This window comes from Solanum lycopersicum, chromosome 1 (assembly GCF_036512215.1).
Source record: "Solanum lycopersicum chromosome 1, SLM_r2.1".
In the NCBI taxonomy this organism is placed as follows: domain Eukaryota; kingdom Viridiplantae; phylum Streptophyta; class Magnoliopsida; order Solanales; family Solanaceae; genus Solanum; species Solanum lycopersicum.
Window position 1 is genome coordinate 94301528 of NC_090800.1, and position 23273 is coordinate 94324800.

At 29.0% G+C, this 23273-nt stretch overlaps 2 protein-coding genes and 1 long non-coding RNA gene across 3 annotated transcripts; 1 reads left to right on the forward strand and 2 right to left on the reverse strand.

Moving 5' to 3' along the window:
• Positions 1 to 194: 194 nt before the first annotated feature.
• Positions 195 to 2517, reverse strand: LOC101254042 (probable flavin-containing monooxygenase 1). Its single transcript, XM_004231040.5, has 5 exons — positions 1884 to 2517; positions 1424 to 1661; positions 1184 to 1359; positions 756 to 1117; positions 195 to 686 (listed from the first exon to the last, which is right to left on the reverse strand). Exons 1-5 carry the CDS (start codon positions 2292 to 2294, stop codon positions 341 to 343), a joined length of 1533 nt encoding a protein of 510 aa, XP_004231088.2. The 5' UTR covers positions 2295 to 2517; the 3' UTR covers positions 195 to 340.
• A 17456-nt stretch (positions 2518 to 19973) lies between these two features.
• Positions 19974 to 23105, reverse strand: LOC101254343 (probable flavin-containing monooxygenase 1). The gene is made up of 5 exons (XM_026028895.2): positions 22689 to 23105; positions 22339 to 22576; positions 22090 to 22265; positions 21642 to 22006; positions 19974 to 20440 (listed from the first exon to the last, which is right to left on the reverse strand). The coding sequence occupies exons 1-5, from the start codon at positions 23103 to 23105 to the stop codon at positions 20104 to 20106; spliced, it is 1533 nt and encodes a 510-aa protein (XP_025884680.1). The 3' UTR covers positions 19974 to 20103.
• Positions 22429 to 23262, forward strand: LOC138339247 (uncharacterized). The gene is made up of 2 exons (XR_011212258.1): positions 22429 to 22570; positions 22697 to 23262. It is a non-coding gene; the product is annotated as an uncharacterized lncRNA (long non-coding RNA).
• The last annotated feature ends 11 nt before the right edge of the window (positions 23263 to 23273 follow it).

A 23273-nucleotide genomic window follows, 5' to 3' on the forward strand; every position in this document is an offset into this window, starting at 1 on the left:
TTAATTAGCATCCCTTGAATTTGTTGAGGTCAATCAATCCCTAATGTTCTTGCAAACTAGCTGTTGAATTTGGATGTGTTCAATGAGTTTTGTAGTGTTTGGTTCTCTGTGTTAAAGCCTACCTGTTGATTTCTGCGAGAACAACACTGTTGTATTGTCATTCTACCTTAAGTGTTGCACGGACACAGCATGAATGAATGTGAAGCTGTCTTTGGTGGGTGGAATTTATTTGCAATGAAGAGAGAAGAAAAGAAATGAGAAATCACACTTGTAAAACAAGGACGAGGAAGAAGTAAAAACAAAAGAGAAAGCCCGTGAAAGGGGAAGTTGGATGATGATCTTATATTGGGCCTGTGTAATCCATTGGTCCGTATGGTTCAAACCACTCAGCCCAAAGACCCTTTTTCCTCTTAGGATTCCAGCCCATGTCCTTGCAGAGTTGGTCGTTGTGCCAAATATGCAAAGCACCGATGCATGATCTCCTGTAGTACTTCTTTGAGTATCTCTTCTTGTATTTATCCCATTCAGCTATGTCTTTCTCCATCATCTTTACACTAGGCAGCTTGAGTTTTCCATCAAGAAGCTCTGCCAGCCATCGGCACCTTATTTCTGAGGTGTATAGATTTGCTATGCTTTCTGAGAATCCAATTATTGCCAGTTGTGGAATTTGGGGATGAATGCATTCCCTGATAATAATAATCCATTATTATTCATATATACAAAAAAGTGTTGTTTTTATGTATATTATTACTTACCTATAGAGGGGAACTGCAGCAGAATCATCTGAGCCTGCTATGAGTTGCTGATATTTTGGTGATTCAAAAATGTGTTTGAGCTTATCAATTCCCCTGAAGCCTGTGGCGAGTATGACTAAGTCAGATTTAATGGGTTCAGCCTGACCCTCTAGCACAATGCCTTGTTTGGTAAATCCAAAACTCTTGGCTTTCTTTAGTTTGAGACGTCCTTCCTCAACTCTGTCGTAGAAGCCCTGAGGCACTGTAGAAATTAAGCAGGCACTCAATTCGTTTAAGAAACTATGATCTGGCACCATCCCGTGCTTTGAAAGCCTGAGCTTGTGTTTTATATAGCTTTCCACAAACTTTGAGAAGCCCCACCTCTGTAAAATGTGTAGCAATGAGATACTATAAAAGAGTACATTAGACTAAGATTAATAATAAATTACCACAGGCGAGAGAATTGTAGCAATGAGATATAAAAGAAGGCCTTCACCAGGTTTATGCACTGTAAGTTCTGAGAATCTATTCAAATAGAGTTTTGCCATTGGGAATCCCCAAGGGAAATAATCAGGAACGTTCCAATGTGGTGTCCTGACTACTACGGTGCACGGACGTTCAACCCCTGCAGAATTGATTTTTTATCAAGAGAAGAAAACAAAAGGTGAAGAATTGAATTTTGTTGATACCATTTACTGTGGAGGACTCCATGGCAATGTCCAGTCCTGATTTTTGGAATCCAACGACCGCTACATGTTTTCCTTTGACAAATTCGGTTGCAGTTGTGGAGTCCATCTTTGAATAATCCATTGAATGGATTACTTTCCCTTCAAAAGCTTCAGGACCTTTGTTTTCAGGGAATTCAGGAATGTTTGGAACTTGACTGAACCTTCCCACACAAACTACTACATAATCGACTTGGTATACCTAAAAAAAGACTTCCATTTTATTTTTATCTTAGATCTTATTTAATAAAATCCAACCTATAATATTAAATAGAATTCCAAATATACTTATCATTCTTGACAAATCAAAATATATTTGGTAATTCTATGAGAATTTGATGCTTCAGTTAGGGCGAAATTTTTTATCCAAATCTCAATGAATTGAATAGATATTTATGATAAAGCATAACTATTTGAGGGTTACCTTTGTGGATAGGGTTTGAGTTTGTTGTACAGTGACGTTCCATTTGCCTTTAGACATCCATTCTCTATCATCTTCATCTTCATAGCTAAGGCTCAATACTTTGTTATTGAACTGAATGTGTCTCACCAAATCAAAGTGACGTGCATAGGATTTAATGTACTCCAACACGGTGTGTTGATCGGGGAACACTTGGGTTACGGAATCTGGCCATGGAAAATCAGAGAATTGGTAAAGGGGTTTTGGTGTCTGCAGTTTAGTGCTCTCAATCGTCTTGCTCCAAACACCTCCGATGCTACTTTCTGACTCGAACACAATTGGATCAAATCCTTTAGAAATTGCATATTTACAGGCCAAGAGACCGCTAATTCCACCTCCAATTATTGCAATCCTTCTCCCATCACAATTTGCCATTCTCTCTTACTTGCCGATTGATGGTTCAGTTTTAGGAACACTATTTATAACAACACTTATCATTAATCTTATATTTATTTTTAACAAAACTCTTATAAAAAAATATAAATATATAAGGAAAGGTTTTCTTTTTCTTCTAACAATGAAGGAGACTCCAAAAACTATTGCGCGATATACACAAAACTTAATACTCTTTTTTTTAGTTTCATATCTAAATTATTATTTTTTAGTTTGAGAAACACATCTCTCTTTTATAACACTCTCGTCATAGTGTGTAATACACTCTTTCTTTTACTTTTAACTATTGTCATATCACATGCACAAAACATTCAACCTTAACAAAATTATCAGTATTAATTAAAATTAAAAATTCAAAAATTATTGTCCAAAAAAATATTTCTTTTATAAAATAAAATGTAAAATATTTTTCTTATCTCACTCAATCACTTCCTCTCGACGCTCCTCCCCCCACCCCCCAACTATTTTTTTTTTATAAAAGTATTTAAGTTTTTTTCCTTCATGTCCCCTCCCCCAAATACTATAGATATTATTTTATTCTTTTAAAAAAATAATTTTACCTATCCCACTTAACCTCCGCTTTCAATATGTTTTTCTCATTTTGTGTTTTATATATATTACTTGCCGTCACAAGACTTTTATATTTTTTTTTTTTTTATTTTATATTTGATACACCAGTAGAAAAAAATTATAAAAATATATACATACATATCAAACACAAAATGAAAAAAATGTAAGTAAAAAAAAAGGAGCGGAGAATTAAATAGGATGAGATGGAATTTTAATTTTTTTTAAAAAAATAAAATAATATCAATTTTTTGGGGGGGGGGGGGGATGGAGGAGGGATGATTGGTGGTGGTCTTTTTCGGGAGGGTGAAGTATGAATTTTTTTAAAAATATTTTATAAAAGATTTTTTTAAAAAAAGGGATGGGGGATTGTCGGGGAGGAGTACGGAAGGAGGTGGTGGAATGGGGTAAGAATTAAAAATCATATATTATTTTTTAAAAAATAATTTTTTATGAATAGTAATACTTTAATTTTTTAATTAATAGTTTATTATTTAATTTTTATCATGGTGAAGTTTATGCATGTAGAATGTCATGTGTCAAAATTTTTTAAATAAAAGAGAAAACGCATTATACACCCCACTGATGAGTGTTTCTCAAACTAAAAAGTGATAATTTAGATAGGAAATTCACACTCTCCAAAGTTTAATTATGAAACTAAAAAAAATGAATAGTTTAGATGTGTTTTTGAAACTTATCTCTATGTTTTACTAGCTCTCGATTTTCTCATTGTTTTATTATACTTAATTCGAATTTTAAAAAATAGTCAGAACGCGATTATGAATGATTTCATTTTCTATATTATTGAACATTTAATTGGTGAAAATTGTAATATCATAACCCATTTTATGATTCGATCGCCATTTTATACGCTCTCGAATTTAGCTTTAAAAGGTAAACTTTCGCTTTAACTTTGAACAGTAACTATAATTATTTTTTATGTTATTTTTTCATTTTATATTATTTGATCCATGTTAAGCGACACAATTCTCAACAAAAAATTTATCAGGGTGTAATTTTACTAAATTAAATAATTAAGAAATTTAAATTTGACCATAGCTATTTTATATAGTTGTTTAATATAAAAGTAAAAAGGAAAAATATACGATACAACACTCTTAATCGGTTAAATTAGACCAGTCAAATAAAATATTTATTTTTGATATATAAACCGAGTAATATTTGAAGTTAAGAGGCCTAATGTAACTAACCATTCCAACTACACTAAACTACTTTTGTGTGTATTTAAAGTTTTTGAGAGTTAAATCACAATGTTTATTGATGGTAAGATTCCGTATATTGTATAAAGTAGAAGATTTTTTGAATGCATCTGAACTACCAGTAGCTTAAAAATCCTCAAGTGACCTCCCATTATTACAAATTTTATCAAATGAAAAGAAGGGGGGAGAGAGAAATTGATTCTAAATCTTTTATTTCTGATGAATTTTTTATTGAGTCTGAGTTAAAGAAATGTGAATATGGATCGGCGCGGATAGGAGAAAATTTGAAGGATTGAAACTTAAAATAGGTATTGTAGAAAGACGCTAATATTAGTAATTACAAAAAAAAAAAAAAAGTGGATTAGTTTTATGCATGGGTAAAATAAATTTTAAAAAATGGATTGAGAGTTTTTTTTTTTTAATTCAATAGGTGAATAGGGGATATATATATATATATATAATAAATAATCAAGAGTTTTTTGGTTTTTCTCTATAGTTTTATCAGCCTCGATTTCCCATTGTTTTATTTACTTCATTCCCAATTACAAAAATAGTTAGAACGTGTTTGTGAATGATTTTCGTAACATTATGTTCATTTCAGCTTGATTGCCCCATTGTTTTAGTTATTTTATTTTTTCTAAACATTAATTCTTTTGAAATTGATCGTCCGATTATCTACTGTCCGATTAATTTATGATATCATTTTTTAAAAATAAGTATAACCATTAGATATCTACCATGTATATTGTGTAGAGCTTTGACAAAATTGTCTAAGCATTTTTATTGTTTGAATGGTGATAAATCAAGAAAATCATGAAAGCAAATTTATCTATTATTTTATGGTAGTATAAAATAATAAAAAAATAATGATAACAAATATAATTTTAATCACACTAGTGAAAACAAATCAATAATTATAAAAATCGAGTTCGAGTCTACTTAATTTAAGTGTCCGATAAAAATTTTCGTCACGAGAGAAGGAGAGAACAAATAACTTGTAGCTTGTTGCCCAAGATGGTTGAAATTCCTTGTAGCTTATTAGTTACTATTACTAATTGAGATTAGAGTAGTTAAAACTAATTTAGTTTTGATGGGAATCTATATATATATAAATCTGGATATGAAAGTGCTGATGTGGCACCCTCATAGGCCAGCATTAGAATTTATATATTTTATCTTTTTTTAAAGCTTTTTTTCTCTCTTAATTTTATCTTGATATATTAGTTAAATTAAATAATTATCCTCTATTCATTATTTCTCTTTAAATTCCTCCATTAATACCTTTATTATTTTAGGTATATATAAATTACAATTTATCCCTTTAAATATTTAAACCTTTCCCTATTCCTTCTTAAAAGTATTACTAAATTATAATTAAGACACTAATGACCAATATAAGTTACAATTGTAGGTATTGATTACTCCATTACTCTTTTAATTTATTTATTCAATAGTTAAGAATTTATGGATTACTATAAATACTAAAACCATGTCATCTTCACCAATGCAAGAATTTTTTATTTTATTTTTCCTTTCTTCATCATATTTATACTAAAATACATCACTTTGGTTATTTCTAATTTTATAATATATAGTTTATTTGTTACTAACTTTTACAATGTGGAAGATAAGATGAGCATTTGACAATTTTGGAAATTCAAATTCAATGAGAACAATATCTAATTTGAGTTACCAAGGTACATCACTTTGATTATGTCTAATTTTTTTTATATATATATATATATATAGATTCTTTGTGATTAACATCTATTGTTAACACTTAACAGTGTGGACGAGTAGACGAGTATATGACAATTTTGGAAATTCAAATTCATTTTTGATGAGTACAATATTTCACTCATGTTACTCTTTTTATTTCAGTTTGTTTGATGTCTTTTATTTACAATATTTTTTTTGTTCTTTTTTTTTTGTTTTTATTCCTTTTTTCCTCATTATTGATGATTTTAGTGTACTTATTATTTTGCGCATTTTTTTAAATAATCTTTATTATTTATAATGGAAGACAAGATGAACATATGACAATATTTAAGTTTAACTTTCATAAACTCACAAGGAAAAGGAACTCTACATTAATGTTTATGTCCATTAATCTTCAAATGGTGTAAGTGAACATTGAGAGTGTGTACAAATTAAATAATTAGAGGCTAGGATAATTTTCTTTGGTATTTCTACAAAGATTATTTTGTTTATTTGTTTAATTTTAATTTATTTTAATTTTCTTTAGTACTCCAACAAGGATTCTTTGATTAATTTATCTAATTATAATTTATACCTACACTAAATAATATTTTTGAAATTTCAGGTATATTAATTTTAACTTTGAAGACATGAATCGTTTTGTTTATTATCTTTTAAGGTTTTTTTAATGGTTTCAACATTGTATATATATTTTATTTTGAATGATGAAATTAATTTTGAGGATTAGGAAATTTCACAATTTTTGTTTATGTTTATCTTTTAGAATAATTTAGAAATTGTAACTAAAATATAGGTAAGTTTAAAGTTGTATTTTAGTTAATACATATATAATTTGGGTTTAATTTATTTGAATACTTTATATTATTTACGTATTTAAGACTATTTATCTTTCAATCCATTCATTTTTATATAAATAATAGGCAGTATATTATAATTGTAGTAAAATTAGTCAAGATAGAAAATGATTTATAAACATTTCATTATCTAAGATTAGTGAAAGATGAAAAAAAAAATTCATTACTAAAGGAAAGTATAATACTTTTGAAGGAAAAGAATAGATATTAGAAAAAAACTATATTAACATTAAGCTTATTATATTATTAAATTAAATTTAAATTTAAATTTCATAAAGAGTTCAACTTATTACATTAAATTTATTTTTCTTATTAAAATAAAGAGAATAAATTTAGGATATTTTTTTATAATTTCAAAAATTCTTAAGCGATTTCAAATTACAAAAGATATAAAATTTAAGTACTAATAATAAACTTAATTAAGACTTAAAATTTGATATATTTAGATTAAAGACTATAAAGAATCTTTAGAAATATATTTAGTAATCAACTATTCAAAAAATTAATTATTTAGCAAATTTAACGAGTAACTTTTTATCGCGCAAAGCGCGGCTAAATTCACTAATAGTATAATAAATTTCAATGAAAGGACTTCAAAGTATACAGATGGTGGGATCATATCATTAAATCTCATTCACTTGTAAACAAATAATGTTCACTATTTCAAAAATGAAATATATTAACTATCTTACATTAAGGGTCATTCATTTTTGGTTATTTTTTCTCCATAATTTAGCCATTGCATTGAGAAAAAAAATAATTAAATCAAACATCTATTAGAAACATGTCCCACAAAAAGTTATAGTGATTTCCTCATTGTTTTATTATAGTGATTTAAAGAATGATTGAGAATGAATTGTAACATGATGATAATGGTCCAGCTATCACCAAATCTGGAAAACGTGAAGGGATCGCATAAACAACTCATTTATTACATCAATACAGTATTTAAACATATCTCATTTCCTTGTGGTCCACTTTTTAATTTATGAATTGAAGGGTCTCACCAAAATGCACGACCACTATTTTAAAAGGCCTGAAATGGTGCGTTTTAATTAATATAGGGCGAGCAGTAAGTTTTATGAATCTTGAAATTTTTAATTTATGATAAAGAAAAGATTCTTTTGGCCAGAAAAGTTTGGCCATAATATGGCCAGGATGGTAAAAAGACATGTTTACAATATAAACTAGTTTGTTTTTGTACATTTTTGTCTTTTAACTCAGATATTAAATATATTCTTCACTTAGATTTTCAATGCTTTGAAAATGATTGATGACATTAATTATTTATGATTTCATAATTAAACATTAAAAAGAAATCACAAAATCCATAAAAAAAAATAAGTTTCACCCACTCTTCTCTCTCGAGATTTTCAAGATCTAAAAAAAATATATATTTTAATAAAAAAAATTAAAAATGTAAACATAGTAGTAAAAAGTTATATAATAAAAGAAATAGTAAAAAACTATATAAGAAAAAAAAACTAGAAAAAAGACTACATCACTTTTTTAGTTTAAAAATCCTCCTTCTTACTTATTCTTTTTTTATTTATTTATTTTCTATTTCTTAATGACATAAAGAAAAAAATTAGAAAGTATAAAGAGGAGTAAAGTGTAAATGATCTATTTTAGTTTATAATTTCTAATTTAGAAAAGATAAATTATATATAAACTTAAATTAAAAATTTATAGCTATAATATTCAAAATTAAAAATCTGAAATTATCTGAGTTGACAAGACAACTACTCCTGTGTATTTAAATAAGTTGTTATGCATCAAATTTCTAGAAAAAAATTAAATAATAAAAGTATATTTAATCTTATTATATTTAGAATGTTTGTGAGTGAAATATGAAGAAAATTGAAACTACGATAATGTTTCTCTTATTACGTAATTGTCTTCATATCCTCGTCCGTATATGAGTCGTATCATATACAAATAAAAAGACTCCTCAAAATTAACATTTTTTTTTATTTGAGCACTAGAGGCGCACAAATATTTTTTGATAAAAATGTTGATGGAACTTCATTGAAAAATTATAATAACACATAACAGATATAAAAAGTCTTTATGATTTCAAAATAATTTTTATAAAAAAAATTAAAAGAAAAACACTTTGTAGTTTCCCGATGATAATAACAACACAACTTTATTAAGCATGAACTATCGAAGTTTCATAACATATATATATATTTTATTAGTATTATTCATTGTTTTATCAAAAAAATGTTTGTTATGAAATTATATTTTAAATATTAAATTTACATAGTTGTAGTCATAATAATAATAATATTTTCCCCTAAAATTAATATCTTTTCGAAACTAAATATGAATTTATAAAATTAATTAATTTTTTGTATTTATAATTAAATAAATTTAAATTAAATTTTACCTAATTTTTTAATATAATGTAAAATCGTTTAAAAATAACAGTCAAATCTCAAAATACTCTAGTTCATATGTTCCAACCCTGGATAAAAAATCAAAAGAGTCAAGCATTAATATTGTAGTCTTATGCTCTTTTTTAATGCCAATTTGATGATTTGATAATTATTACTTATATTTGTTATTAATATGAGTCCTAATTAATTAGGTAATTGTAGTAATTATTATGTTAAAAAATTAAGCTATGTATAAAATTAAAAATATAGTTTGAATTATTTAAATAAAGACAGTCAAAACTCAAAATACTTTCAAACCAATAGGCATCAACATATTATAGAAATACTTAAACTCACATGGTTCATAAGTGACGATCTCATTTGACAAACCAAAGACATCAAAAAAATTATAACACGAAAAATTACTTTCTTATTTTTTAATACATAAAATTTATCTAATTATTAAATTATCCCATAAAACTTGTCTCCTATATTTATCACATTAAAGTACAAACTTTATTAAAATAAGATTTGTTCGAAAAGGAAATAATTTTGATAATTATTATAAAAAAAATATTCATCTATTTTAGAAGATGATGATGAAATATAATATTCAAATGAGTCTGTTTCATATTATTTTAAATGTTAATGATAGTGTATTAAATTTACTAAAATGAAATTAAAATAAAGAAAACAAATGTAATATTATTCCAACAAATTTTGTCTTATGAAGCTATATATGAATGACTATTTATTTTGTGTGCTTAATTTTAGAATTGGATGCTTTGTATATAATAGAAATAATAACTATTATTTTTAAGTTTAAAATTAGAAAATTATTGATAAATTGTATTAAAAAATATCTTATGAAATTATAAATTGTATAGTTTAATTTTTCATGTAATGAAAAAGAATAGAGAAAGGATGACAAAAAGATGAAGAAAAAGGAAAAAAAGAAGAGTGAATTAGGAAAAAATTAGAAGAAGATAAAGTTAGATGATACTGTATTATTGTTATTCACACATATTTCTAGATATTTAGAAAATAGTGATAATAAAGATTTGACTTTAGTTTAAAAGAGAAGAAATTTAAATTATTTTTTTTTCAATTCTGACTATTATAGCTTTTCCCTCCAAAATTAAATTAACCTTTTTGATATTTCCAAAATAGTATGAGCATCTATTATTTTGGTAAGATGAATTTTCTGGGTCTCATGCCTTATCCTTCTTCAATTCTTTTTTTTTTGGGGGGGTTGGGGGGGGGGGGGGGTCATTTCACTTCTTCTTCTTGACTCTTTTTTTTTCTCTTCTTATAAAAACATTAAAATATGGTAAAAAATAAATAATTATATTTAAGCACTTAAATTGGTTAAATCTATCCTATGAATGAAACAATAAATAACTATAGTTAATCACTTAAATTGGTTAAATTCATCCTATGAATGAAACAACAAAAGTATTTATTTTATGTATAGTAGAACTTCATTAATGTAAATATTTTTTTAAGAGCACAAAGAAAATCATAATTTCCTGGAAAAAAAATTATAATTTATTTGCTTTAATGTCAAATTTTCTATGTATATATAAATGATACATTAATTATTTTTTTGTAATATGACTCAGTTTCATATACACTCTCTATATTTCAAATTTAAACATTTAGATTTTATGTACTATAAGAAATATACACTTACACCTCCAACTAAGTTTATCTATAACTAATTATATTAAAAAATATAATTATTGAATAATAAACTAATATTATTAAAAAAATGTTCTTGTGATATTATTCTTACAAAATTAATTAGGGTCGATACTTATAAGTATAAAATTTTTATGATTTCTGTAATGTTTTGATGTTTATCATATATAAAGTGTTCTGAGTTTTACCTGACTTTATTGAAATATTTTCAAATTATACTTACAAAATTGTTTAAATATGCATTTTAAATTTATTTTAACGCAACTTCATAAACTTATTTAGTTAGAACTCATGTTAATAATAAATAAGTAATAGTTCACATGTTATCAAGTCAACATAATAAAGGTGCAAAACTATCACATATTCAATATGATTGTTGTTAAATAGGATCGACACTTGTGAGATATATGGTTTTTATAATATTGTGGTATTTGCTATCTCTAAAGTGTTTCGAGTTTTGGTTGTTGTTATCAATATAGTTTTAGATTATATGTTAAAATATTCAAATAAATAGCCTAAATTTATTTAAACACAATGATTTATAAATTATATACTTAGACGTCATACTAATAACAAATATGAGTAATGATCTATAAGTTATCAAATTGACGTAATATAGTGTGAATACAAGATTATAATTAAAATTAACACGTTACTCTCAGGGATTCTCAACAGTATGGAATATTAGTAAAATAAATATGGATTTTGAAATTTACAATTGAATGATAATGAGTAATATGATTCTTCACTAATTAATTAACTGTTTATAGATCGTGTGTGTTTTATTTTAGAAAAAATAATAATATAATTTTGGGATTTAAATATTTTAAATAACTATTAATAATAATGCAATTTTCGTACTGATATCTTCAATTAAGAAAGTTATTTCTTATTATATAATTGTCTTAATATCAAGGTTGACTACTCTCTTTTTAATATAGTACTAACATTATTATATATAGAATAATCAAATAAGATATAGAATATTTTTTACATTTCATTACCATACCACATTATTTGTTCGATCTTCATAATAATAATATTGTGCATATTATGTTGAATTATTATTACGAGAAAAAGATTTGATATACTCCTTAATTTTGAGATATAGAGATAATATATATTTTCTAAAGGAAAGGTCACATATACATTTATTGTTACATGAGCAAATTGAATAACTCATATATCCTCTTTTTACTAACGAAAGTTAAAGTTTAGATTTTTAATTTATTTATTTTAGTTGTTTGACCAAACAATATTCACATAGAGGAAAATCAAATAGTTTTTTCACGTGATTTTATTTTTGAGTTTTTTAATTCAACGGTTAGTTGGGTCTTAATTATCTCTTTTATGAATATATTTGTTTATCATTATTTGAGTTTGTTATTCATTTTTAATTTTCGCTTTCACTCTTTAGTGTAGAAAACATGAGAATTAAAAAGAAATAATGAACGGAAAAAAATAATTAAAAAGCAAACTAAAATTAATCATTTTTTTTGCGGTTATATTGAATTTTATTTTGTAGTTGTAAGATAAGTGAAAAATTAAATTTGATCATAAACATAGTATATCAAAATTAGTCATGGAATCAAAGAAGATGAAAAAAAAAGGAGACAAAAATTCATGTATAAAGAAGATCAAATATAACTCAAAATATTTCGAGAAGGGTCAAATATACCTTTTTGTATTTTTATTTTGTTAAAAAAGTTTAATAAGTTTTTCACCTTTATCAGCAAAAAATGATCTTGACTCTTCAAACACACCTCAAAATATTATGAGAAGGGTCAAACATACCTTGTATAATATTTATTTCATCAAGAAATAATTTTAAATCAATTTTTTGACTTCCTTCATCTAAAAAAGATTCAGCTATATCAAAGTTATATATGTAACAATTAAAATAGATGTGAGCCACTTTCTTTGGACCAAAAATATATTATCTCTAAATCACAAAGTTAAGAAATATAATTTATTATTATTATTATTATTATTTTTATTTTATTATTAGTAGTATTATATAAATGACCAATATATATGACATTTTTTATTAATAATTTTACTTGTTAAGTTATTTTATGAACTTTTAATTTGAATTGAGTGTGAGATAAATTTTATTTTAAATTAATATTATTAGTGTTTATCTTGTCATTTAAATTTTAAATTTTATTTCTTAATTGTAATTTTTTATGTGTTCTTTAAAATTTATATTGGAAAGTAGAGGGAAGAAAAGAAATTATAGACTATCATTTTGTAATCTTTTAAAAAGAAATTGAAATTAACATGTAATTATAAAATTATGAGAATCTGGAAACAAGTCTAATCTCCATGCATTGGAAAACTTTTTATGTATTAAAAAATAATTACTAAATTTAAATTTAAATAAGGATAAAAATGTCAAAAAGTAAACCTGTTTATAGCGTGAATGTATCATTCTCGCCATTATGATCAAATTTTTCTGGCCAAAAGAATTTTTCCTAAAATATAAGAATAAAGAAACATTATTTCTAAAAATATATTTTTTATCGTACTATCATTTACCCCCCCCCCCCCCACCCCCCAATCCAAAAAAAAGGAAGAAAATAGTCAATAAACTTACTAGCTAGTATATAATAAAAGCAACACTCCATCATGAATTTTTTTTTACTTTCAAATAACTAAATAAAATATTATAATTGTGAGACATATGGCAAAACCATGAAGACCAATGACAAGTGAAAAAGTAAAATTTCTCTACATATTTAAAGATTTATCACGTAACATATAATCACCTTTACAATATTATAGTAACTTGTTATATGAGTTACTCTCAATCTTCTTACCTCTATAGATTAAAAAATTATTAAGTGTCATTTATTTATCAAAAAAGGGCCAAAACTACCCTTGAACTAATGGAGTAATGGTACAAAATTACCCTGCACTCATATATTGGTTCTGAAATACCTCTGTCGTCCATTTTTGGGTCCAATATTGACTACTTCTATAACGAATTATCATATAAATATTTTTTTGATACACGTAGAAGACAACTATTAGATTTATACAGTTAAATTACTTAAATTAATTTATAAACTTAGTCATTACTAATTATACACAACCCAAATTAATAAATTACATGCGTCCCAAATTATATTAACCCACCGATTAAAACAAATACACCCTTTATTCCTAACATTTCACGTCATCTATCAACCTTGTTTTCCAATATATTCACCTATAATTTCAAAAAAATAATACTTAAATACACACATGTATCACCATAAGAAATTACCAAAACACTCATAATCTTTTATGGTGATACATGAGTGTATTTAGGTAGCATTTTTTGAGATTGTAAGTATATATATTAGGGAAGTAAGGTTGAAAGAGGAAGTGAAATGTTGGAGAATAAAGTGTATATTTGTTTTAATCGATGAGGTAATTGTAGCGGGTGTAGTTAATGTGGGTTGGGTATAATTTACTTGAGTCAAGTGTAGTCAACTTGGATATAGTATGATGAATGAGTTTGTAAATCAATTTAAGTAATTCAATTGTAGTCAATAGATGACCGTCAAGTATTTTTTTTTAAAAATATTGAAATGATAATTCACTATAAAAGTGATCAATATTGGATCCAAAGGTGGATGAAAGGGTATTGAGAGTCAATAGGTGGATGTTAGGGGGTATTTGAGAGCCAATAGGTGGATGTGAAGGATAACTAATTGTAACGACCTGTTTAGTCGTTTTGAGCAGCAGATTTTATTTCTGGAAAAACAGGCTGAGATGACGAAACACACGACGGACCGTCATGGACACGACGGACAGTCGAGGGGTCTCGTTTTAAAACACTTAGAAATTCTGAAAATTGGGTACTGAGAATCGACTCTCTGAACTCTGTGACGGACCTGCAGGACGGACCGTCACAGGCACGACGAACCGTCGTGATCCGCCGTTTCAAAACACTTCAACTCTTGAGAATTTGGTACAGGGAACGACTCTTTAAACTTCGTAACGGAATGGCAGGATGGACCGTCACAGGGGTGACGGACCGTCACAGACCCTTCAGAGAAATTGAGTCTCTGAAGTCTGTGACGGAGCAGCAGGACGGACCGTCGCAGGCGCGACGGGCCGTCACAGACTGCGTAATCCCAGTCTGGATCGGATTTCTTTATACGTTTTAAGGGGCGTTTTTGACTATTTCTGCTTTAATTATAAAGTTAGTGGGTTTATGTTAATGAGTCTAATTACTTGGGGGTTAAAAGAGGTAACCTTGAGTAAATTAGTGGGTTATTATTGCCATCTTTTATCCTTAATTATATGTTAATTAGGGTAAAAGAAAGAGGGTTTGAATAAGAAAATTTGAAAGCACAAGAGAGGGAGAAAACGAACGAACAGGGAGAGAAGAAGAACAAAGCTTTGGGAATTTGCTTGCTTGATTTCTAATCTTCGGTGGAGGTAGGTTATGGTTTTTCTTACGGTATTCGTAATAAACTCTTAATAGCGAATGATATGTATTGATAATATTGTAAACCCTGCTTTGTGCTTAATTGTATGCTTGCATGAATGTAATTATATAATTGTGATTATATAAGCATGATGAAGTTATTAAATCCCAAATCTTGCAAAATCCTAATCTCTTTGTTAATAATGAGGCCTTGGTATAAAAGAAGACGTGATGAACTAAAATAAGGGGATGGATGATGCCTTGGTAAGAAAGAAGGCTTGATGAATTGATAGAAGGAGATTAGGGGATCAGGTGTCACGAACCGACACGTAGTATTAGGGGATCGGGTGTCACGAACCGACACGTAGTATTAGGGGATCGGGTGTCACGAACCGACACGTAGTATTAGGGGATCGGGTGTCACGAACCGACACGTAGAATTAGGGGATCAAGTGTCCTAAACCGACACGTAGAATTAGGGGATCGGGTGTCACGAACCGACACATAGAATTAGGGGATTGAGTGTCACGAATTGACACGTAGAATTAGGGGATCGGGTGTCACGAACCGACACGTAGATTTAGGGGATCGGGTGTCACGAACCGACACGTAGATTTAGGGGATCGGAGTGTCACGTACCGACACAAGAGAAATAAAGATAATGAATCTTGAAAAATGTTAATATACTCAATCTAATGAACATGATTCTCAAATGAGTATGGTATTGAGGCTTGAGTCCTCATGTGTGAACTTGACGGTAATCGTTAATGATATAGTACTTGTTGTTGCTGCATGTTGAGTATCATAGTTGATTTATGATATTACTTGGTATATATTGATTTCTATTTTGAGTTGGCCGATGATATTTACTCAGTACTTGTGTTTGTACAAACCTAAACCTAAGCCCAAACTTAATCCTCGGGGCATCTTACTAGAGTCCCAATAGGGGGAACGAAAAGAAAAAAGACAATGTCAGAGGATATGGGGTGGCCTTGCGGTTGTATAACCAGCAATTAATTGGTTCAAATCACAGGTGCATTCCTAAAATGAATACTGATGAGATGGGAGGCTCCCTCTTTTATATTAGCCGGTGTAATCCATAAGGTTGGAACCACTCAGCCCAAACCCCCTTTTTCCTCTTTGGGTTCCTTGCAAAGTTGGTCATTGCGACACACGATCTCCTGTAGTACTTCTTGTATTTATCAACGCTTGGCACCTTAAACTTTCCATCAAGAAATTCTGCGACCCATCGACACCTTATTTCACTGAATCGAGAAACTTTCTAGTTTTCATAAAAATCGATCAAATTTATAAGTATGTTGGGATTTTGTGGATTAATAAAGAGATGATGAAATGAAGTACTTGACAAAGTTGAATTAGATGAAGATGGAAGAAAAATCAAAGCGACTTGCCCAGTTTACATCCCTACATGAGAATTTAGATCATGCCAAGATATTTCTACATCTCTGTCTCAGTGCTTTATATTTTCTACAAATCAGTATCAAATGTCAATCTATACGATTGTTAATTGAAATGAGATATTTTCTCTTATATAAAAACTGCTGGTTCAACATGTAAAAAAAAAAACATGAATTGAATAATGAATTTTAACGAGATATGTTAAATAAATGATTTTATATTTAGCTTAATCTCATGAATTAGTTCAAAAGATAGAGAATTGCTCGAGCTAGCTATATATAAGGACTAAATCCAAGATGTTGTTCCACCCAAATGTGAGTTCTTCATCATGAAAGAACCTAACCCATTCATATATATAGCATAAACATATTATTAGTTCAGTATTTGATTCAGAACTTCAAGTAAAGACGAGGTTAGGGACCACAACTGAAATCTAACCATATCACATATTCGACTCTCTCCATTCAAAAAATTAATAATTATCTTTTTTTTTTAATTTTCTTATTTGATAAATTACAAACATATATATATATATATATATATATATATATATATATATATATATATATATATATATATATATATATATATATATATCCCTATTCCAAAATCAGCCTCATCCCCCCACTCCAAACAAAAAATTTTAAATTTATTTTTGAAAAATATTTCAAAATTTTAAGATTTTAACCCCTAACCTCCACCCTCGAAACCAAAAAAAATTACTTTTGATAAATATTTCAAATTTAATTTTTTTATTTTTTACGCCACTCCTTCCCCATCTCTTCCCTTCCAACCCTGTCAATTTTTTTTAAGAATCATTTCTTTGGATTTATTTTACAGAGACAGGCTCTGGGTTAGATCTCAAGGTCAGATTTTGGAACGGTCATCGGAGTTTTGTTCTAGTTTAAGTGTCGATGTTGGGTCTAGGATTAATTATCGGGGTTGATTTTCGAATCAAAAATATTTTTTCAAAGAGTTGTTTTTATTCTCAAGCCAAAAATAAATAAATAAATCTAAATAGTATTTTTTATTCATTAAGCAAATGTTAAAACTCTAAAAATATATTCTACTCATCAACTAAACATGAGAAAATAACTTTAATATCCACTTATTTTCTAAGAAAACCATTTTTTTAAATCGTGCAAAACACACCCTAAATTTATTCACTCTAAAATTCTTTATTATCATAGATTACTTTGCTCCTCCCTACCCATGAATTTCCCGATATTCACAAGATTTTCGGACGTAAAATGTTTTTGTTATTATTTATGAGTAAGTCCGATTTTATTGTTTCAGCCTGACCCTCAACCACGATGCCTTGTTTAGTAAATCCAAAACTCTTTGCTTGATACTTCCTTCCTCAACTCTGGCACCATCAGCTTGAGCTACTCAATTGTCTCCACTTCATAGCTGAGGCTCAACACTTTGCTATTGAATTGAATGTGGCGAAGCAAATCAAAGTGGCGTGCGTATGATTCAATGCACCGTTTGATGGCTTCAGCTACAGAATCGGGCCAGAGAGGGGTTTTGGTGTCTGCAACTTTGCAAGTACTCTCAATACTCTCACTCCAATGCTACTCAAACACAATTGGATCAAATCCTTAGGTGATTGCATATTTTGCAAGCCAACAGGACGCCTATTCCACCAATTATTGCTATAACCTCCTTTTTTCTGCTACCCATTTGGTACAAGCAACAATACACTCGCTATCTTCTACTTGTACTACTATATATCATGTGAATTTTTATAGATAGGTTAGAATGACTAAAATTTTATGAAAATATATATGTAAATTGTAATGAATAACAAAATGTAATAAGAATAAAGACTTACACAATAAAACATTCATAGAAAACTAAATAAAAAAGTTTAATGGAGAAAAAAAAAAGACAAAAAGAAAGAAATTTAAGAAAAAATACAATGTAGACATACTGGTGTATGTATAAATAAAAAATAAGTACAAAATTAATACATATCTCTCGGAGTTCTTATCAACTCCTTTCATATCCTATCAAAATTCAAAAGGCTTCTTCATCTACTTTAACTATAGAATAAAAATGATAGCATTATAATTTTTGTATGAGTTTCATGAGATAAAGAAGTTGAATATATTTAAATAGAATAGAAGGAATATCAAAAGATATCTTAAAACTTTAGTTTAAATATTTGGAGGTTATGAATGTGAAAAGATGAGAGTTATGGATATTAAGAGTATAAAAGTTGAATAAGTAATTAACAAATAATAATATATAAATGAAAATATGAAAAAGAAAATTAAAATGAGCAAACCATGTAGAAAGAACAACTAAAGTTCTTATCAGATAATTAAGCATTAATGAATTTAAATTTGTGAAGATATAATCATTCTTCAATAATAGTCAAGAGGACAGTATCAATGTGTGTCTCAATTTTGCAGATTTGCATCCTTTAAATTATTAAATTTTGTTATTTAATACTTTATCCACATAAATTATATTATTCATGAGAGGGGTTAAGAAAAAAGTTATGAGAAGAGGAAAAATATAGCAATTTAGGTAGAGATCATTTTTTTTAAAAAAATTATAATTATTATATACATATAAATTATAGATGATAAATAAGAATTAATTAGATATTTAATTAAAAATTAATCTTGAAAAGTCTAAAAGTCATTAATATTTTAATTAAATTTATTCAATTATTTTTAAAAATAATTTATAATAATTTAATTTATAAAAAAAATAAAATCATAATTTAACTTTTAATTTTTTTTCTCATACTTTTAGTAATATATAATATATGATATGAAGATATATATGATGATGATTAGATGAGTGAATTTAGACGCAATATCAACATAGTCAATATAATTGATATGAAGGGGCATCTTATAATTACTTGTCTATATCCATTAGCTACTTTTGTGGAGTAATTCATATTTTCTATCACATCCTGTAAATAGAAATGACGTATCCATCTTTATTTTCCAAACACTTTCGTTTCTAAATTTACTTTCCCTTCTTTGTCATATTATATTCATCCACTGAATTTTTTTAAAAATCTTATTCTAAGTATTCCTTAGTTTTGATTAATAACCGCTTAAAATTAAAAGTGCTTTTCCGTTTTGCAATTAAATTAGTTGTTTGCTCATCTTACTTTTTGCATCAATTTAGATTCAGTTTCATTTATCCTCTATAACTTGATTTGCATCGAATTTTGGTTATTTGTTATCTATTTTCAATGTTAACGGTTAACAATGAGATAATAAAATTGATAGATCTACAGGAATTTTTTTAAAAAAATTCCAAAGGAGTCCCGATTCTTGTTTAATCAGTTCAGTACCATGACATTTGAACAATTACTATTCCCAAATTAGCATGACTAACAAGGAAAACTAGTATTGCTTTAATTTTATTCAAAGCTTTATTTTATTAATGTTGATACTTATTATTTTACAATATCATGACTTGCATATAGATGCAATGCATGTTCATTCTTTATTATTGAAATACAGAGAGCCTGGAGTATTATTAGTAATCCATTGGTCCATAAGGTTGGAACCACTCAGCCCAAAAGCCCTTCTTCCTCTTTGGGTTCCATCCCATGTCCTTGCAAAGTTGGTCATTGTGCCAAACATGCAATGCTGCCACACACGATCTCCTGTAGTACTTGCTATAAGAATAGCTCTTCTTGTATTTATCCCACTCTGCTATGTCTTTCTCCATCATCTTTACGCTAGGTAGCCTGAATTTTCCATCAAGGAGTTCTGCCAGCCACCGACACCTTATTTCCGATGTGTATAGATTAGCTAGGCTTTCTGAGAAACCAATTATTGCAACTTGTGGAATCCGGGGATGAATGCATTCCCTGAGAGAGATGACATGTAAATATATATGCTTGCAAAAGTAGTAGTAGTAGTGTTATTTGTAGTTTGATGATTTGACAAACCCAGAGACCACCTGATCCATTGTGCAAATGTACATGTAACTGTTAGGTCTTTATCGATAGGGGGAAGGAAACATGGAAGAACTTGTAGGCATTGGTGTACAACTTGTAATCATCAAAAAAGAGGAAAATTTTATTTGTAGTTTTGATGATTTGACAAACCCAGGGACCTTATGAAGGGACTTGGTTCGTTGTGTTATAAACACTCCATTGCCAAACTAGAAAAAGTACAAGTGGTTGGTGCACAATCTTCAACTGATGACAAGACAAACCCAAGGACCTTGTGGAGGGACCTAGTCCGTGGATCGACACACTTCTCACTGCCAGGTTGGAGAAAGTACAAAAAATTGGTGCACAGTCTCCAACAGTGGCAGAAGTGGCAGACGCGGCAGAACCTCAGCCAATGTCATTGCTTTAAGGATTGTGACTATTCTACATAAACATAACATCCAATAGTCACAATCTTAGTTTTTGCAACTTGAAAACATCTCAAGAACTCTTGCAAAAGCTCACAAAAGGAGTGAAAAAACATATGCAAGATCAACTCGAATCTGAAAGAGCTAGAAGTTTAGTTGTCTTAGAATTATTTCTTCTGAACGAATATTGTAAATTTGTTCCTCAAATTATAAAGGATTCAGATCTCTTAGTTTGCTGAAAAGTCTAAGTTAGTTAAGTCCAACTGATTTAGTGGGCAACCTTGTGTGTTGCTTAGTAAAAATCCTAAGTCATCCGAAATATGGTGATTTAGTGGGCAGCCGTTTGTGTTGCTTGTTTGAATACTAAGTTATCTAGTGGTGATAGCTTAGTGGGCAAAGTGAAATTTGCTTAAGCTCTTCAAGCAGTAGAGTTATTGCTTGGTTGCGAGATAAATAACTTTTTCTCACGTTGTTGTAATCTGATTTCACTTTTGCTTGAGAAAGATTAGTGAAAACGGTTGAAAATTCTGTGTGACAGGTCGTGGTTTTACTCCCTTGAGCAATGAGGTTACCAGGTAAACTGCTTGTGCTATTTTTTGTGTTTTCTTACTCTTTGTTCTTACTTCGAGTGTGTCAAGGGACCTGGACCGTTGACTGATATTGGACGCAAGTATTCTAACAAGTAGTAATTGTTTTTTCTTACTCACCTATAAAGGGGAACGGTAGCAGAATCATCTGAGCCTGCTATGAATTCTTGATATTTTGTTGATAGAAAAATGTGTTTGAGCTTATCAATTCCTTTGAAGCCGGTAGCTAGTATGACTAAGTCGGATTTTATTGTTTCGGCCTGACCATCGAGCACAATACCTTCTTTAGAAAATCCAAAGCAGTCTGCTTTCTTGATAAGCTTTATACTTCCCTCCTCAACTCTGTCGTAGAAGCCTTCTGGAACTAGAGCAGCTGAACACGAACTCAATTCGTTTAAGAAGCTATGCTTTGGCACCATTCCATATTTTGCAAGCCTATTCTTGTGTTTTATATAAGTTTCTACATATTTTGAAAAGGCCCACCTCTGTGAAATGATACTGTTCGTTAATTTTGTTTGTAGAAAACAGAGATGTGTATGTGTATATATGGGGGCATTTAGTTAGTTACCAATGGTGAAAGAGTTGTGGCGAGGAGACTTAAAAGAAGGCCTTCACCAGGTTTATGCACCATAAGTTCGGAGAATCGACTTAAGTAGAGATATCCCAAATTAAGTCCCCATGGGGAAAAATCTGGAAGGTTCCAATGCGGGGTCCTGATTAGTACCGTGCATGGACGTTCAACCCCTGCAATATATAATTAAATAATAAAAGCGTAAACTTTTAGATGTGATAGGCCTAACAACTAACAGTTACTTACCATTAACGGTAGAGCACTCCATTGCAATGTCCATTCCTGATCTCTGAAATCCAACAACGGCTACTTGTTTTCCTTTGACAAAGTTGGTTGCAGTTTTGGTGTCCATCTTGGAATGGTCCATTGAATGGATTACTTGCCCCTCAAAAGCTTCAGGTCCATTGTTTGGACGAAATTCAGGCATGTTTGGGAGCTGGCTGAACCTTCCCAAGCAAACTACTACAAAATCAACTTGGTATACCTGCATGCAACAAAAAAATTTCAATATTTCTTTCTATACATCTCGTTTTCACAAAAAGTAAAAGTGTTTAGGTCGAAATTTTCTTAATTTGGTAATTAAGCGTTGTACTTGCCTGTGTAGAAGTGTGCTGTACGGTGACGTTCCACTTGCCTTTACACAAATTCCATTCTCCAGAGCTGCTGTCATCTTCATAGCTTAGGCTCAACACTTTGCTATTGAACTTAATGTGTCGGACCAAATCAAAGTGAGTTGCGTACGATTCAATGTACTCCAGCACCGTTTTTTGGTGAGGGAGCATTTCGGTTACGGAATCAGGCCAGGGGAAATCAGAGAACTGGTAAAACGATTTTGGTGTCTGCAGCTTAGTGCTCTCAATGGTCTTTCTCCAAACACCTCCAATGCCACTCTCTGACTCAAACACAATTGGATCAAATCCTTTAGAAATGCAGTACTTGCAGGCCAACAGTCCGCTGATTCCAGCACCTATTATGGCTATCACCTCTTTCTTTCTGTCATTAAAATTTGCCATTTCGTACTGATAAACAGCTTGAATTGCCCTGCCCTTTAAATAGGGAGTAGCTTATACCCTTTATATAGGGAGTAGCTTATTATTAATCTTTGTATTCCAATTTCCATGGTCCAATTATTCCTAAATTTATTTCAATACCAACTACTTTTAGTAAATATATGGAAGGAT